Below are 18,102 nucleotides of genomic sequence, written 5' to 3' on the forward strand. Positions count from 1 at the left end.
CTGGCTTTGGGCTGTCAGAGTGCTTTCAGATCCTAGTTCTTAGGGTGCACAGAGAAGTACTTAAGCCCGTGGCTCTTATGCACATGAGCAGCTCTGCTGAAGGCAGCGAGCCTATTCACATGTTTAAATTCCGTGTGAAACTGTCATACACTAGCGCCAAGCATCCAAAGTGAGAAGCAGGGATGAGAAAATTTTCTTTGCCCGAAACACACATTTGGCCTTGCAACTGAATAGATACTGAGAAGAAAACAAAGCAACAAAACCAAGACGTTTTCAAATTGTGCCGAAATCCCTTCCTTTCTCAGTTAACGCCTCTTTTTTGAGTCTATACATAGTAGGCACATCCTGTGGTACTTCATAAAATCTCCATCTCTGACAAGATGTGAAGTTTAAATACAAAACTAAGTAAAACCCCAAAACCTTATCCCAAGATCTTTACATTAAGAAGAGGAATATTTTCCTTATCGAGATAACATCCTTTCAAACAGCTCTGGAGGGTTCTGTTAGCCCAACATAATATTATCCAACACTAATGCAGGCAGAAAAGCCACTTGGCTGGAGGTAGCATAGGGCGAAGTTGCAGACCACAGGCAGTAAGTTATCTGCTGTAAATGATTAAGAGTCAAAAAAGACTGAGTGCTGAGTGCTGTGGTACAGAGACTGCCCGCGTGGTGTTCATTTCTGCCCGCTACAGTAGGTCCATGACTGGACTCCACATGTTGCCTGGGTTGCATTAGGTATTAGTCAGGTTAGCAGTGATGCCAAGACAATTTACGTGGTGATGTGTCAGAGAAACCACTTTCCAAATAGTTTATGTCATCATGTGAATTGATCCAATCCGTGACTGCATTTGGATGATAAATACTTCTGAAAAGAAAAAAAAAAAAAAAGAAAATTAGTATATATGGTCAAATAACACTAGAAAAACACTAACAAAGATAAACATTTGTCTCAAAAAAGTGATGGGTATGTTCTTTATATACATGAGGGCAACATGCAAAGAAGCTGAGTTTGTCCTCCTGCCTCTGCCACTTCCTCTTACTCAACTGAAGCCTCTTTGGACTGTAGGTTTCATTTGTGTAAAATGTGGCTGATGATATTTCTTGCAGTTAGTTTTTGGGGGGTCCTTGCTAGTGAATTGTTACAGACAGGGTGGTGCTTGCGCTAACTTTGCATTTCATCTCTTAAAACAGCTTTGATCTCGTTACCATTGGTGGGATCTCCATTATCCTGCACTTTGAGCGGGCTCCCTTCATCACCCAGGAGCATACGCTGTGGCTGCCATGGGATCGCTTCTTTGTGATGGAAACCATAGTCATGAGGCATGAAGAGAATGAGATCCCAAGCTGTGACCTCAGTAACTTCGCTCGGCCCAACCCTATGGTCTCCCCATCTCCTCTGACAGCTTTTGCAAGTTCCTGCTCAGAGAAAGGTCCTATCGTTCCTGAAATCCAGGTACGAATCGCCTGAGACGAGGAGAAAATAGTCCATCTCCTTGCTGTGCTTCTTTTGCCTGCTTCGAGCAACACGAACGCAACTATTCTGTGTCTTTATTCCCCTGCTTAGCTAAAAAGCAGCATTCCCCGTTTGTTGCCCCATTTTTCAGACGCTTGCCAGGAGCACTCACTCACGAGCACACGCTTAGCCAGAAGGTTTCTTTTCCCTTATCCCTGAGAGATGGAGGCAAAACGCTTGTGGCTGACAGCAAAAACCGACGTTGGCTCTGCTTTGCTTTCACCTCTCATCCACAGAAGGTGGGCTGGGACCCTCTTCTGACCCACCACAAGCCTTTGGGCAGCCCTTTAGCATTCAACACGCCCAGCGCGAGGCTGCTGGACCACTTACACTCTGACTGATGCCTTTCTTCTGTTCGGCAGCAAATTTTACCCACTGGGCATTATGGACCTCAGTGGCGGAGGATGGGGTGTGAGCTTTCTCAGGGTTTGAAGGCATACCCCTCACTCTACAAAGCTGCTGAGATGTGCGGTCAGCCAGCAGATGGCTGGCAAATGGCCCGCCTGCAGAGCACCTGGGTGGTATTGCACTTCATGACATTTGGGACAGATGAGCAAAGCGAGAGGGTTACTTTTAATTTCTTGTCCCCGTTTTCCTTTTTGAAGGAAGTGTGAGTCAGGTGATAAAGTAGTTTAACAACCTGCTGTGGATTCAAAGTATTTTGCTGAACGGAAAGTTGGGTTTTAAACTGAATAGTCCAAACAAGTGAATTATCCATTTTCCTTAAAAATATTCACTGTGTTGCAATATATGGATGTAGCAGCATTCACGCTTTCCTTTCTTGGGCATGTTATTCCCAGAGTTTTAAATGCCAGTGTTCCGCATGTCCTGGGTATTGCTTTTAGTGACAAATAGTAGTCTGCCAAGGTAGAAATAATAGCAAGTGTAGCGACAAATTGTGTGCTTCCTGCCTGACTCCATTGGGGTTGCGGTAGCATTAATGAGCAAAGAAGTCACTTTATATCTTCTAATTTTAATACACCAGGTACTGAACCCAGCAACAAACAAAGCGAGTGGTCTCTTTACCTTTCCCTCTGGACCAAGTCCTGTGATCCTTTCTCACACTAATTTCCAATTACAGTCACCAGGTTTGTCCCAGCGTAATTACTAATTAAGTCCCATATCTTGTAAAGTCCATCAGATTGCAAATTCGTGGGTCAGTTTTCACATCTATTTTTTCCTAAACTGACAAACACAATGAAAGGTAATGTTCAGTGCCGCCTGGAAAAGAAGCAAGTATCTGGTACAGTACAACTGTAATCATAACCTCACTCATTATTTGATAGGATACTTGTTAGATTGTGTTAATTATATCTATTGAACTAAAACATTCTAAAACTCCTCTTCAATATGAGTGCGTGTCTGTCTATCGACTGTTAAAGCAGCGAGGGATGTAGATCAGAAGCAATGGTTTGATACAGTTTCTTGACTATAGATCATGGAATCATAGAATGGGTTGGAAGTGACCTTTAAAGGTCATCTAGTCCAACCCCCCTGCAGTGAGCATCTTCAACTAGATCAGGTTGCTCAGAGCCCCGTCCAGCCTGACCTTGAATGTTTCCAGGGATGGGGCATCTACCACCTCTCTGGGCAACGTGTTTCGCCACCCTCATCGTAGATGTTTGGTGCCATTTGAAATGTCCTGCAGATAACCTGCACAGCCTCCAACTGCTGATCCAGAATGATTCCCCTATCAGCATCCTGCATTCCATCTGCCAACCCCTTTTGAATGTCACAGATGATAACTTGGACATCCCAAATCTCACTAGACACCTGTAGTTATGGAATCTAATTAAGACCTAAGCGGGATTCATTTTGAGATTATGGCACTTAAATAAGGTGTTCACACAGAGTCATCAGGAAGTGTGCTAGATGTTCAGGCTCCCATTAAAGCTGACAGAAATCTAATCAATACCATCAGCGGAGCCTACAAATCAATTATGCTGACCATCTTGAAGGTATCTAGTTCCCACTGACAGTATTGGTTATAATTGAAGCTTACACGTCTACCTCACATGCACACACATATGTTGACATCTGGATTTAGATGCCTTAAACTGGAATTGTATCCCACTCATAAGTCTGCATGGCAAAACCAACCTTCTGAAGAACCTATCTCTGCCCATTGGCCATGGAGAGACTTAGGAGAGTAGCTCAGAGGAGAGTCCTAACTTTTAGGTTCCTAAGTTTCCATAAGATGAATCCCACACATGATGAGCAGTACTTTTCTCATGTGCCAAATGATTCAGCTAGAACCTGTAAAACTGTATTCCTCCTCAAATATTGACAGCTGAAGGTTAATGGAGTTTGTGGTGCAGGAGTGTACAAGAGAATCTGATTTTTATGGCAGAGTCCTGACTGTACTTCAGTTCATAAATGAACTACTTTTCATTCCTGTACTGGATGAACATACAATAAAAAATAACCTAGCTGGCAGTTTCTGCAGCTGCATTTTATAATACACAGTTCACAGTAGAGAAATGTTAAATATAAAAGGTGTGAGCACATAGCAGGGAGGAGGTGACAAGCGGATGGCAGGGCTGGGAAAGAGATTTTGACAAGTGGGCAGATAGGAAACTCATGAGCTCCAACAAATAAATGCAGTGTCCTCTACCTGGATGCATTCAAAAGACTAAATAATACACGTTAAGTATTTGATTCAGGTGTCTAAAGACAGATTTGGTGCCAATTAAGATGCCCTGAAGTGTCTCTTCAGGCCTCAAGCTGTAGCTTCAGAGGGGTGGAGATCTCAAGGAGGTCCATGTCAGATCTGTCATCCCCTTGCAGAGGTTTTAGATACCATAGAACATCTCAAAAGCATCTAGATGCCTATGTTAAGGCCCCTGAATCAGGCCCTAAATGTCTGTCTGTCTCAAAATTCCTTCTGAGAATCATATATTTTTAAAAAAGATTGCTCCTCACCTTGCCTGCTGTCAGAGTGAAGAGTAGCTGTAAAAGAAGTGTGGAACCCAGCACACAGAAACAAGATTTTCTACATTGTCTCATGCAAAGAGCGGAATAATTGCTACTAGCACGAGCTGAGATCAACACCCAGGAGTGAAGGGAAGACAGCAGTGATAATTGCTAGATTGTGAAAATCCCTAGCAAGCCTGAAGAACCAGCTCTTCTGCCTGACCAGCCTGGTGGCTGGACCACTTTTAAAGAGCAGATGACACTGGTTAGGCCGTGATAAACTTTAAGAGCCTTAGTATTTCACAAGGACCCCAGACACAGCATATGAATTTATCTGGGCCAAACAGCAATTATCAAATAGAAATAAGGGCACAATTCAGTCGTCGTTACTTTTGGTGCGTTCAGAGTATTTTAAAGCTTATTTTTCCCCTCTTCTCCCACCAGTGTCCTACTGCATTATACTCCCCCGACCAATGCCCTGCTTTGTTGCTACTTCAGCACTACTTACGAACTACAAATGCATTTTGGATGATCTAAATTACCATTTGAACCCGGTTTTCCAAGCAGGCGCCGTGAAACACAGCCCCTTGTGCTGCTCAGTGCCTTGGTACCGCTGTGCTGACCCTTTCTCTGGAATGGTAGACAGCAGAGACAGATCGTGACAGAGAGAAATAATTATTTCTGACAGGGATCTGAACCAGCCATTGCAAATAGTACCTCTGTGACAATTATTTCTGCCTGGCTTTTTCCTAGAGGGGTTACATATGAAGACAGATTTGATACAAGGGACCACCTTTACTGCAGCTTGGCTCAGCTGGTCTCTGGTTGAGCCTGGTCCCAGCCCAGCTTGTTGCTGAGCTCATAAAATATATTTTAAAATTCCTGGGTTTTCCCAGTTCTGTCATTTTTCAGCCTCCTAAGCACCGAGATATGTAAATTGAAAAGGCTGCATTAGAGAAAGTAAATATTTATGAGCACAGTGTAACAGCGCTTTAACTTCTGGATGTGTCCGTTTGTCAAGTGCTGCAACGCTCGGAGGCTGTAAGTTATCACTTGAAAAAGCGTTGGACCTTGGATAATAACTTAGAAGAGGGTTTTTTTTAGGGGGCAGATCACAAGATTTGTCGTTATTTATAACGCTAACCAGAAAACCTGTAGGAGATGAGCAACTTGTCATGCCAGGAAAGTTTGCTGCTCCCACACAGGAGGAGTTGAGTGTAAGAGCCACGTAGCTTGGAGGACACCAGGATGGCTGTGATTTCTTCCTGATGGGTGGATCTCTTGATCCACCTGCCTTCGAGCCTCCATGCCCTTAATTTTATGAAAGCTGATTATTGCTGGGGAAGTATTTTCACAGCTCATTTAGGGTCCAGCACCCCGAAGTATTTCAGAAGTGATGCAGGAGAGAGTGGTGCCAGCTGTGACCTTCTGACACATCCCATTATCAGACCAAGTTTTCCAGCTCACTGCTAAGCTTCTACCTTCATCTTTCAAACTTTGCCAAAGGTTGCCGGCTTGTGCCAAAAATGTCCGTGTTGGGTGCTTACCTAAGAGAGAAATTTTCTAGAAAGTGGTAACTAATTTTTTCCTCCCCAAGAATTAAGAAAGAAATGCCTTTTTTTATCAGTATTTTGCATGGGAGAATCAGCGTAGTGTCAGGGATCTACATTGTATCCTCTTCCAGAAAATGTTCCTGCATTTCTCCAACTGAAAAAAAAAAAGAAGAATTTTAAGATCTGGTTGTACTTTAGCAGGTAAATTAGATGAAAATTCCATTTTTACTGAGTCTTCTCTATTCTCAAAGCAGAAGAGGGGCAGACAAAACTTTCCCTACTGTTTCTCCAGTTTTTTGTGAAATATTGTACTGGAATTGAGACCTGTGAGAGAACTGTCCCAATCAGTCAGAAATACCTGCACTGCATGGCTGGAGGAGAAAACGAAGCAACTCACCTAGACTACAGAGGAATTGGGAGAAGGAAGGGAAGGAAGGATGCAAGGGAAGAGAAAGGGGTTGGTGGTGATAGGTCAGGCCAAGAGCTTCATCACACAGGTAAGAGGGGAGGGAATTTTAAGCAAGGACCAAGGTAAGTAGGAACAAATGTGAGGTCAGAACATAAGGACCAGGACACAGGAAAAAAAGGCTAGAGGTAGATCAGGCAAAGAGAATCAGGGGTGAGCTAGGAGAGGAGCAGTTTCAAAGAAGGAGAGATGGGTAAATTAGAGGAGGGAGGGTGGAAGGAGGATTCATTAATGGCATGGAGAGAATGGCAGGTTACGATCAGGACCGGGGAACTTCCATAAGGGTACAGGCCAAGTAGGGCTTGATATTTTACTGGGAAAAAGAGGCCAGGAGACAAAAATTAGCAGCCAAAGAAACCTAACAAGATAAAACACAGAAAATGGATGCTAAACTGATGGGCTGGGGTAATCTCAGACCCCAAGCTCCTTTCACCATGGGTCCTGAGACTCCTTTTACCAGTGAGTTCCGTTGTGAACACAGATACTTTGGCCTCCTGTTCTCCCATGTAACAGAGATGGAGAGAGAGGGGCATTCCTTGGCTTCCACAACGGTCGTGGTTTAACCTGGCTGGCAGCTAGAACAGCCAGAGTCGTTCACTTACCCCCACCCCAGTGGGATGGGGAGAGAGAATCGAAAAGGAAAAAAAGAAAGTAAAACTCGTGGGTTGAGATAAAGACAGTTTAATAGGACAGCAAAGGATAATAATAATAATAACAACAACAATATATACAAAACAAGTGATGCAGAGCACAATTTCTCACCACCTGAAGCCAATGCTCAGCTAGTTCCCGAGCTGTGCCACCACCAGGCCAACCCCCAGTTACATACTGAGCATGACATCATATGGTATGGAATATCACGTTGGGCAGTTTGGGTCAGCTGTCCTGGCTGTGTCCCCTCCCAGCTTTGTGGGCACCCCCCGCCTTCTTGTTGGCGGGGCAGTATGAGAAGCTGAAAAGTCCTTGACTGCTTGGCAACAACTAAAATATCAGTGTGTTATCCACATTATTCTCATCCTAAATCCAAAACACAGCACTACACCAGCTGTTAGGAAGAAAATGAACTCTATCCCTGCCGAAACCAGGACAACAACTAACCCTATCAATTACATATGATTTCATACTTGATGCCTACTAGGTGTGCTTTTTTAGACAGAGCTTTTATAAAGGTGTGTTTGATAAATTACAGCTTCACTGCCTTTTCCTGTCTGCTCGCTGCTGATTTAACACCTCTTGAATTGCTTTTCCACAGGCTCTACAGGAGGAGATTAATGTTTCCGGTAGTAAAATAAAAGTGAGTTACCTGAGCAGTCGCACAGCTGGCTACAAATCAGTTCTGAGGATCAGCATGACCCACCCCACCATCCCCTTCAACCTCATGAAAGTCCACCTCATGGTGGCCGTCGAGGGACGCCTCTTCAGAAAGTGGTTTGCAGCTGCTCCAGATCTGTCCTATTATTTCATCTGGGATAAGACAGACGTCTACAGCCAGAAGGTGTATGGGCTCTCAGAAGCCTTCGGTAAGCGATCCCAGGGCTTGCGTCTCTTTTTAGAAGCAGCTAAGTGGCAATACACAGACCTTGTCCTAGATCGGTACGGTCCAACTGCCAACACATAAAATGGTCCCTGCTGGGTCACTGCTGTTTCCTTGGAGAGGATTGGGCCCAGCTGTTCAGACAGCACACATTTCCCCAACAGATGAATACTTATCTGTTCTCTGGCTCATGGCCCAGCACGTACATCCTGAGCTGCTATCATCATATTCACACAGAAGGGATGACCTGGGACTAGAGGCGTTTGGCTGCCTCTCACCTATAGCCAAAAGCTGTCAGCACTGCTTTGAAGGAAATGCCTAGAACTGAGCCCTGATCCCCACTCCTCCTTGTGCCTGGCCTTCAGGATCGCTTCAATTTTAGTTTCCCCTCCATTACCCACTCAAGAATGCCATCCCAATGATGGGGGCATGATGGTCTTCTCTCTGGTACTTTGTGCATTCCTTTACATCTGCAAACGATGTCAGAGGCTGCAAGGCAGAGAATAGGAAGGTTCTGCATACTCAGCGTGCCACATCCCCAGCACCAAGCACCCACTCTCCAGGGGCAGAAGCTGAAGTCCTTGTTGGGGCAGGAAGCTGTGCTGTGGATGTATGCAGAGACACCACTTCATTCCTCCTCCTGCTGCCATCTCAGACCTCACCCAGCGAGCCCTGTGCGATGGCGCTGGAGGGAAGGGGGTACTTTGAGTGTATAGTGAGCGGAGGTGATGCAGCTCTGCAGTGATTGCTTCCCATCCGATCAACAACCAGAGGACATTCAGTTACAGGTCTTTGATGGAGTCTAGACCTTTCAGGCTCCAGGGAAATGATACCAGCAAAATGGGAGAGATCCCAAATTAGCAAATAGAGCTCTTGTTGACAGAAAGGTGGTTCAATGATGCCTCATAGTCCAACTGAAGTCTTTTTAGAGGAGCTGTAGGGTGCCGTGGTTTCTAGAAGGCCAAATGGGTGCCTTCCTCTCACTCAGGCTCAGCTGCTTTGAGCAGACTGGGTGATACAACCTGCTGAGCCTTACCCAGGAGTCCACACTGAGAAACATGTCCTGGTAGCATATCCTGAAAGACTATGTTTACATGCTCTTTAAGATGCTAGATCAGCAGTGGGTCCTGGAGTGCTCCATGATGCAGCTCTGCAGCCCCAGAGTACTCGAGCAGGTGTGAGAACATCAGTATTCAGGCTTTCAATGATTCCCACCTCTAGAACAGTGGAAAATATCAAGCCTTCATTTCTTAAATTACATCTTCCTCTGATACTGTCTGATTCTGCAAAAGGCCATATTTGATGGGGGATCTTGAGTTCACTCAGTGCTCAGCATTTTTTAAGGATAATGGGAAACTTGTAAGATCAGACCTTTATTTTTATCTAGTAAAAAAAATGAGCTATGTAATTGCTTTTCATTTGTGTAGAACTTGCAGGTCTGCTCTGCTTCAGCTGTTAGCGCTGAAAGGATCTGGTAGGGCAGAAGAAAAGTAGACCAATGAAACTGGTCCTGCTTCTATGGAGAAAATCGTAAAGGAGTCATTATTCTGACAAAAACATGTTTTTCCTTCTACTGACATCATTTTACTCTTAAGCAACTCCAGTGTGTTCAGTGGAGTTACTCCTGGAAGGCTCTGATTAGACATTATGGCAAGCAAACCCTTTTGACATTAACAATGACCCCAAGTCAACCTGGTCTAAGACTGCTGTCTCTGAGACACCTGCTGCCCCATCCTTCATTTGTATAAGTCTTTACTTTCCAAGAAGGGCCATGATTTCTAGCAAGTTCCTGACATGCAGTCTTTGATCAAAGCTAGTAGATAGGAGTAAAATGCTCCCATTTAGGAGCCCAGCAGTGGTTTACACTCTCAAATACCCATTGTTTTAAAATATGTCTTTAAACCAGTGCTTTTTAAATATTTAGCACGTTTGCCCAACATCTACAACTCCGTTGACCTTTTTAAATGCAAGATGGCCTTTAAAGAGAAAAATATTAGGACTCTGCATTATGATGATGACATTTTAAATGGGCAGTTGCCTGTAGAAATGCTCGTACCCCTGCTCCGCTGAAACTCTTTGTGTGCTGACTGTGCATTTCTGGGTTGCTAATCTGGGGGGGGTCTTTTGTTTCTCTCTTTTTCATAGTTTCGGTAGGTTATGAGTATGAATCTTGTCCTGACTTGATCCTGTGGGAGAAGAGGACAGCTGTGCTTCAGGGTTATGAAATTGATGCTTCCAAACTTGGAGGATGGTCCCTGGACAAACATCATGCCCTCAACATACAAAGTGGTAGGTTGACTGTAACACCTAACAGAGGAACAATGCAGTGTTGCAAGGCCCAGTTGCTTCTTATCATTAAAAATTCAAGAAAAGGAAAGGAAAGAAACCTGACCAACACATGTACTCTCTCATGTATTTTACTATCAAGTTATTTCTAGTAACCTACATTTAGAAGCAACATGGTGTGCATAAATCCAGAAGAAGTAGTTGAATGTCAGCATGTCTAACTTAATAGTGTCTTAAAAGAAGGGGATTAACAAGGAAAATATTACTAAAATAACAAAAGGGAATCTATTTGGATTGGACCTATCACTGACCATAAGTCCGCCCAGACACATCCTCCAATGTGCAAGTGTACTTGCAGAAATCAGAGGCTTCATGGGTCATAAGGGAGAATGGAAGATGCCAGAGTCCTCGCAGGTTGCTCAGGACTGCAGCAGGGAGGCTTGAAAGCTGATCGGAACATGTTCAAAAGATGGAAGCACTGTGTCCTTCTGGGTGATAGCAGTGGGATAGGAGCAAACATCTAATTCAGCCCACACCGCTGCTGGGAACACTACACTTATAGGGTATATAGGTATATATACTTATACCGATAGATAGATAGATGATAGATAGATAGATAGATAGATAGATAGATAGATAGATAGATAGAGATAGAAGTAGAGCTCCTCTAAAGCTTTGCAGATGAAACACTTCTCTAGAGATTGCACCATGGTCTTCTTGTCCCTTATCTTTCCACGAGCTATGTAATGTGGTTTTTTTACCTGGTAGGCCGCAAATTACAGGGCAAGGAGGGACAGAAAAGGCAGGTGAAAATTCATGAGATGCTGAAAAGAGTATTTCATTCAAAGGTAGAGACAGTCTTGTTCTCCCTCCATTTGTTCTGCAGGAAATGTAATGGGTCTATAAAAAATACTTACTTCAGATAAGGGCCTCCTCATTTGAAACCATCACAAAATCTCCTTAGAATCATGGAATCATTTAGGTTGGAGAAGACCTTTCAGTTCATCAAGTCCAACCATAAACCTAACACTGCCAAGCCCACCACTAAACCATGTCCTCGCCAGTTGACAAATTCCCAGTTGCCATCCATCCTTGCCAGTTTGTGCTCCCTTTGGTCTCAGTTTCCCTGTTTCTCTTTAATTTCCTCATTACTGTTTTCTCTCTCTAGGCATCTTGCATAAAGGAAATGGGGAAAACCAGTTTATTTCCCAGCAGCCGCCTGTAATCGGAAGCATTATGGGCAACGGCCGCAGACGCAGCATTTCTTGTCCAAGCTGCAATGGTCTTGCAGATGGGAACAAACTCCTGGCTCCCGTTGCCCTGACATGTGGGTCTGATGGAAGTCTTTATGTTGGAGATTTCAACTACATCCGAAGGATCTTTCCCTCTGGCAACGTCACCAACATACTGGAGCTGAGGTACACCATGCTGAATGTGGCCATTATAACTATGCCCTTAAGTTCTGCAGAAATGTTAGGTACCCAAAAGGAAAATGAGCAAAACTCTTAAAAAAAATTACAGAAAAACAGAAAAAAAAGCTGTCCAGATTTGCCTCTTCTGCAACTCTGCTGACTTTGATTTACACCAGAGAAACACAAGCCTAACAAGTTCTTCCAGAGTTGAATCACACCAAAAATATTGACACATTTCTGTGCTGTTAAATCAAACTTTGTTGATGTTTCCCTTTTGGTGTAGTTAGAGATCAGTGGGAATTCTCAGAGTTAACAATCAGCTTCTGAGAGAACCTGAACTTGGAAGGACACAGCACTGATGGTGGTATGTAGAGGTTAATCAGGACAGATCATCATTCAGAATTTAGATAGGATGATCACTTAGGGAGTCACAGACTGGGTTTTTCTAGTTGGTTTTGGGGGGGAAAAACACATATCAGCTCCCCTCGGTTCCCAACTGAACAGCAGTGTCAGGGTGAACGTACAGATGGATCATCTCAAAGTAAGTGAAGTGTTTCCATTTACCCCAAATAACAAAGGGAAGAAAATGATATATTAGGAGAAATAGGGAGGATGGGGAAGGAATATCAATTAAAAACAAGGGAGGAGAGCGAAAAGTATCAATTTGTCACAAGTTCTGAGGAAGTGGAATAGATTGTGACTGAATCAAAATTTCAAATTGACCTAACTGGGGATATTTTTCCTATCTAAAATTTCCACAACAAATACAATTACCCACTTCAAAGCACCGGGGCCTGATTCTGAACTCTGTGACCAGACAAGACTCACTCCAGGAAAGTCAATCGAGTTGAACCAGTGTTTGTGAATGAGGCTTCTCTGCTTGAAGGACCTGAGAGGTCAATATGAGGTTAGCATGGTGGGAAGGTTCACATTCCCATTTGCCTCTCAAGATCTGGCCTGAAAGTGAGAATCTTCCAGAAAGTAAATCTTCCTTGCTCTACTCAGATTTAATGTCCTGGCTGCTGAGAACAAAAGTAAGGTCCCATTTCTGCAAGGACTGCCATGTGGAAGCTTACCAGACAGCTTAGTGGAGAGCAGGGTCCCCCATACAGAGTTGCTTTGCATTCCCGTTTGCTCCACAAGGCCACGGGTGAAAATGAAAGCGCTGATCTGCTGCAAAATCTGGTGCAAGATCCCATCAGCCCCTCATTTGCAAACATGCCACAGTCCTTAGACCTTGCTGAAGGTCTTGTCATGCAGGACCATCGTCGTAGTTCATGGTGTTTGAGAAAAAAATACAGCCAGCCTTCACAAGGCTGGCACTTAGAGAATAGCTGTCTCGGTGTGCTCGCAGGGCGACAAGGAAATCGGGAGGAATCGTTGAATTAGGAAGCCCACAATGAGATGTTTGCAGTCACATCCCTGAGGGCTGGGGCACCTTTTGAGTAAATAAGCAAGAACCTGATTCTTGCTATTCTGTTACGTGATATACGAGAACGTATCTCTCATGTTTGTAAGGTGGGAAGCTGGGATAAATCTTCAGACCTGGTCCACATTAAAGAATGTAATATTGTTCCAGTGCCAGAAAGTTATTTTAAGAGCCAAAGGTGAGATTTCCAGAAGACCCTAGGTGATTTGGGGCCCAAATCCCACTGCAACGGAGTGGGATTAATATCTCATTCCCAGAAGTACAATTTTGAAAACCCGATCCCTGTTTCATTGTCAGTGGAAATACCAGACCCAGCGGAGGTTTTGCAGAGTATTTCCTGATTAGAAAAGAGAAAATTGGAAGACTTGACAGAGTGGCCTTGCTGCCTTTTGCATGGAGCCACAGAGTTAAATTTACTCCAAAGTTAAATCTGCTGGAACGATTGCTGCTTCATCTGTGCAAACACTTAGGTTACTGGATCTAATAAACATTTCTTCACTCTGGTGTGCTATAAAGTAAGTGGGTTCAGATGCAGGCTCACTAAAAGCTATGGAGGAAAGCCATTGCTTTTGGACTAAATGGAGTTTGCTTGTGTCTTCTCAAATCAGCATCTCCTTGGAGATTAACACCCTCACTATTTGGCTTTTGGGTTTTGCTTGGCGGGGGGGGGACATCTTTTGAGTGTAGCGTTCTGTTGCGGAGAGGAAAGCAAATGCATTGTGGGTCGCAGATAACTGCAGCCGGGTATGTTAACTAGACCCGTGAAGAACATCCAGCTCGGCATAACTTCAGTCCTCTGGGCTAGAGAGTTCACGAGGTTATGGCAGTGAACTGCCACCCGTAATGTTGCAACTGCTAAGTTACCTTTGTAAATCACAAGGTATTGCTTTGGCTGAGAGTGAAAAAATCTGTAAAGATACATGCGTCTACATATATTTAGCTCAGTACTGCTCTGAATGATAAAGTCTGCCTGGTCCTATCTTACATAAGTGAGTAACTCCATGCAGGTGAGATCACACTTCCTTTGTGATATGCAGCGGTACATAAGTGAGCTCGCTGCCAAGTAATATCCAATATAAAATATATCAGTGTCATTCCAGCTAAGTCTTTATTTATTATTGCATTGTATGATACAGTTACTGTCAAGTTTTCAATCTGCTAATAATGCATCGAACTGAGCTTCTAACACCTCATTCTTTCTTCTATTCCCTGCTTTCCTGTCTTCTGTCAGAAATAAAGATTTCAGACATAGGTAAGCCAACCAGTGGAGAATTCTTATGCCGCTCCCTGTCTTGTTGCATGTTGTTACACAGTGAGCCCCAAGTGCCATTTCCAGATGATTCAATAGCAAATGAAGCTGGTGTGATTAAAACTGGCGTAGGCAATCAGTCATCAGAACTGGGAGCCATTAATCACAGAGCGGAGTCGTGCAGACTTCTGCATGAGCTGGTATAGCTGTAGGCAGGGGAGGTATAGACACAAGAGGCAGGGTAACAAGAGGAGGAGGGCGGAGGAAAAAATGGGTGGGAATTAACCAAGAAACCAACGGGATAGTGGAATATCTATGATGGGAAAATAATTCTCATATGGCGAAATGTCTTCCTTCTGAGTTTTGGGGAGTGTAACAGGCATAATGAAGGGCCAGAGGTACCCCAGCATTACCCAGTAAGTTTTCGTAACTCTCTGCCAGTCTGAGCTCTTCATAGAGAGCCTTCGCGTTATGTGAAAGTATGTCAGGCTCAGAGAGGAGGCAGTGGCGACTCAGAACCTTAGGCAGGAAATGCAATAAAAAAGAGAAGGAGTAATGACAAGAAAACAAGATGAAAGAGAGACTCCTAAATTGGTGCTTTGTCACTAAGAATATTTGTCATTTGGGTTCACTGGAGTTTCAGTGAGTTTGATCCAATCAGTTGCATTCTGGAAGATGTCAACCTCCTGTCACTGTCTGTGTTTGCAAGGCAAACTTGGCACTGACAAGTTTCCCATCCTTCTCCCCGGTTGCTTTCTAAATTAGCCGCTTAGACTATGGAGTTGGGAGTTTTCTTTTTTTCCTTTGGTTTTCTTTTTGCATTTGGGATTGGGGATTTTTCTTGCTACATGCTTTTTATTTACTGTTTCTTTGACTTCATAGAGGCTTCACCAACCTAGAAATTTTCATTTTATCTGCATGCCTGGAAATGCAATGGAGTAGAAACTGGTTTTTTGTGTTATTGCCAGAACATTAATGAAGGGCTGAGCTTCCACAGCATAATGGACTGGCCCAGCAGGGCTGGGGGGTTGGTACACAAGACCTCTGCACTGACTGTCTTCATCAGGCTGAGTTCCAGCCCCTGAGCTCCTCTTTCACATCATTTGAAGGCAATAGAAAAACTCATTTCTCTTTGGAACAGCCAGGTTGTATCCTTAATGCCCTAGAAATACACAGCCACTAAAGTGCACCTGCTTTGACAGCGAAGGGCAGCAGCTGAATGCCTGTTACAAGACGCGTTTTTATATATGAAGGCAATAACTGAGTGAAGATATATGGACTGGCCACAAATGCTGCAGATGCCACCAGAGCCTTACAAAGTTGGCAGGGCTTCAGTCTTTACGCAGTTCCTAAAATCTAAGAAATGAAATGAAAACAAGCCAAGGCATGCCTGCTTCAGTGCAGTTCAAAGGGGACCAGTGAGGGAGGAAGGAGGTGAGGAGCTCCAGATCAACTATTCCCATCTGTGACTACAGTAAGGGAGTCAACCACGTGAGTTAGCAGCTGTTCTGTGTCATTTGCCATAATACTTCTTCTTAGGAAGCCTCTTCATTCCTGAGCTGCAGGGAAATGAGTGGGTGTAGTCTTAGCTAAAGCACCAGTGCTTTATGTTCCAGAAGGTCCTAAGCTTGACACTGTTGACAGTCAACACAGGGATGAATCTTAGTGATTTGGAAAAGCTGCAACCCATATGCAAAAGCTTCCTCATTTCAGGGGAAAGGATTCCTCCCCACTATGTAGCCTGTGGTGAGCTTGATCCAGAGGTTCTGGAGCTACCAACTAAGTCTTGACTCTACAGCACAGTGTAGGTAGCCAAGGTATAAGGCTGCAACAGCCAAAATGGCTGTGTGTCAACATGGGGGATGTTAGCTAAGCCAAATAGCATCACTGAATTGTGATGCCTCCCAAGTTTACACCCATCAGTAATAGATTAATAGGAACTTACTCCAGTATGTCTGTGTATGGATCTGTCTTGGGCTAATGACTTTTTCCAAGCATGGCAATAATAATCTCTAGTTAATTATCATTATCTTTTCTCTGCAGGAACATGGAGGGCAGCGAGGTATTTCTGTCTTGCAAATATGCAAAAAGTTGCCACACTTAAATACGTTATTTCTTTCTTGTTCTCTTGCATACCTGGGAGAGAGAAATCTACAATTAGTGGCAAAGAGAGGTATCTCAGAAAACTGCCCTAGGATGAGATCAAAAGTCCGTTGCAGTCCCTGGTTTGGCTTATGGCATTGCTATGAAGTTTTATTATCCAGCCTGTGACACTAGGAGAGCTTTGGGCATCGCACACAAACTGAAAACATTAAAAGGCCAAGTGTAAATTCAGCTTACTGCACTGTGTGGCCTCCTTATGTATTAATCTATTGAATGTCACCCAGGGAAAAAAAAGACCAGTACCTCACACAAGCTATAATAAAATCCTCTGTTTGTGAGCTGCAGGGTGCTTAGCATGGAGCCATGGAAACACAGCCCCGACGAACAAAAAACACTTGGCTGCAGGAATTTGGTAGTTCTTTAGTCACCAGCAAATGCCTGTGGCCAGCAAGGCTGAGAGGGGAAGAGGGCAGCTAGCACAGAAAGTTTTACAGAGGTGGTTTCATGTCCTTAAACGGAGATGTCAGATCCAAAGAAGCCCCAGGGGTTTATTCAGATCTGTTATGGGTAAGTAACTTTGGTGTTGCGACTGCTCCTGTCTGTTGATCACAGTGGGAGCCGGAGCTGTACCGTTACCATTAGCAGCAGTTGTCCTTTAGAGGGGGTGGTAGATGCCCTTGCATTTGTGAAACTAGGATGCAGTTCGTCTTGTAAGATAAACATTGAAAATAAGTCAGGCAAATCATACCCCAAAAGATGCTATTTCTCTCCACTGCCTATAAAGGGAGTAAAGGTAGGCAGTTCAGATGTAAGCACCCACCTCGTAACCATCTAAAGCTTGGTGAGATGCATCCCCTGCCTTTGAACAGAAGCCAATGACAAGGTGCAGTCTGCTGTGCTAACGCATTATAGGTAACCTGCTGAAACCAAGGACCATCTCCATTTCCTCATCTTTATTCCTTAGGGACTGGCTTCCCACTCTGGAGGAGGAGGTTCCTTCCTCAGACTCCTCCAAAACATGGGCTCTGGGCCCAAGGGGACAATCTCAACCTTTGCTTAAAGCCTGTACCTCTGTTATAGTACTACAGACGCAATCTACGTGAATGCCACCTGTCTGCCTATTCACCCAACTTTTTATCACTTTCCTTCCTGCGTGTAAGGAGTCACATAAAGCATAAGCACTTTAAAATGGAGTTTGAATCGCTTACCATATCTGCAGAGCTCCCCAAAGGGTGCTGGCACTATCCTATCCAAATAACAAGAATGAAAATAGGAAAGGGACAAGGCAGATGTATGGGACAGCCTATATGCAACCCCAAACAACGGGGGTCACTGTGGACTTGGAAGATTTTCTTGTGCTTTCCCAGTGCATCACTGTATCACAAGCATACGAGGAAGTATTTCCCTTTGGTCTGCAGAACTTCTGCTTGTGAAACCATCCTCATTCCCAGTGACTGCACCATCATGTCCACCAATACCCACTAAAGTGTCTGCGCTTGGCTAGGGACCAGCCCACCCCATCCCTGCAACTTTGGTTTGTTGCTTCAGGGGCTTGAAATATCAATGCGATGCCCAGGGTTTCTTCTAAAAAACTTAATAACTAAAGGAACACTCTGAATGAGAAATCAGCTCTTCACCCGCC

At 44.1% G+C, this 18,102-nt stretch overlaps 1 protein-coding gene across 2 annotated transcripts in view; it reads left to right on the forward strand.

The window, feature by feature from the left end:
- The window catches only part of TENM4 (teneurin transmembrane protein 4), a 622,246-nt gene that overhangs the window by 540,336 nt on the left and 63,808 nt on the right, over positions 1-18,102 (forward strand). For both annotated transcript variants that reach the window (XM_054803254.1, XM_054803243.1), the window contains 5 exons: positions 1,194-1,455; positions 7,700-7,967; positions 10,127-10,270; positions 11,436-11,685; positions 14,340-14,360. In XM_054803254.1, the coding sequence (XP_054659229.1) occupies positions 1,194-1,455; positions 7,700-7,967; positions 10,127-10,270; positions 11,436-11,685; positions 14,340-14,360 (945 nt within the window). The remainder of the gene's footprint in view (positions 1-1,193; positions 1,456-7,699; positions 7,968-10,126; positions 10,271-11,435; positions 11,686-14,339; positions 14,361-18,102) is intronic.

Source organism: Grus americana, chromosome 1 (assembly GCF_028858705.1).
Source record: "Grus americana isolate bGruAme1 chromosome 1, bGruAme1.mat, whole genome shotgun sequence".
NCBI classification, from domain to species: domain Eukaryota; kingdom Metazoa; phylum Chordata; class Aves; order Gruiformes; family Gruidae; genus Grus; species Grus americana.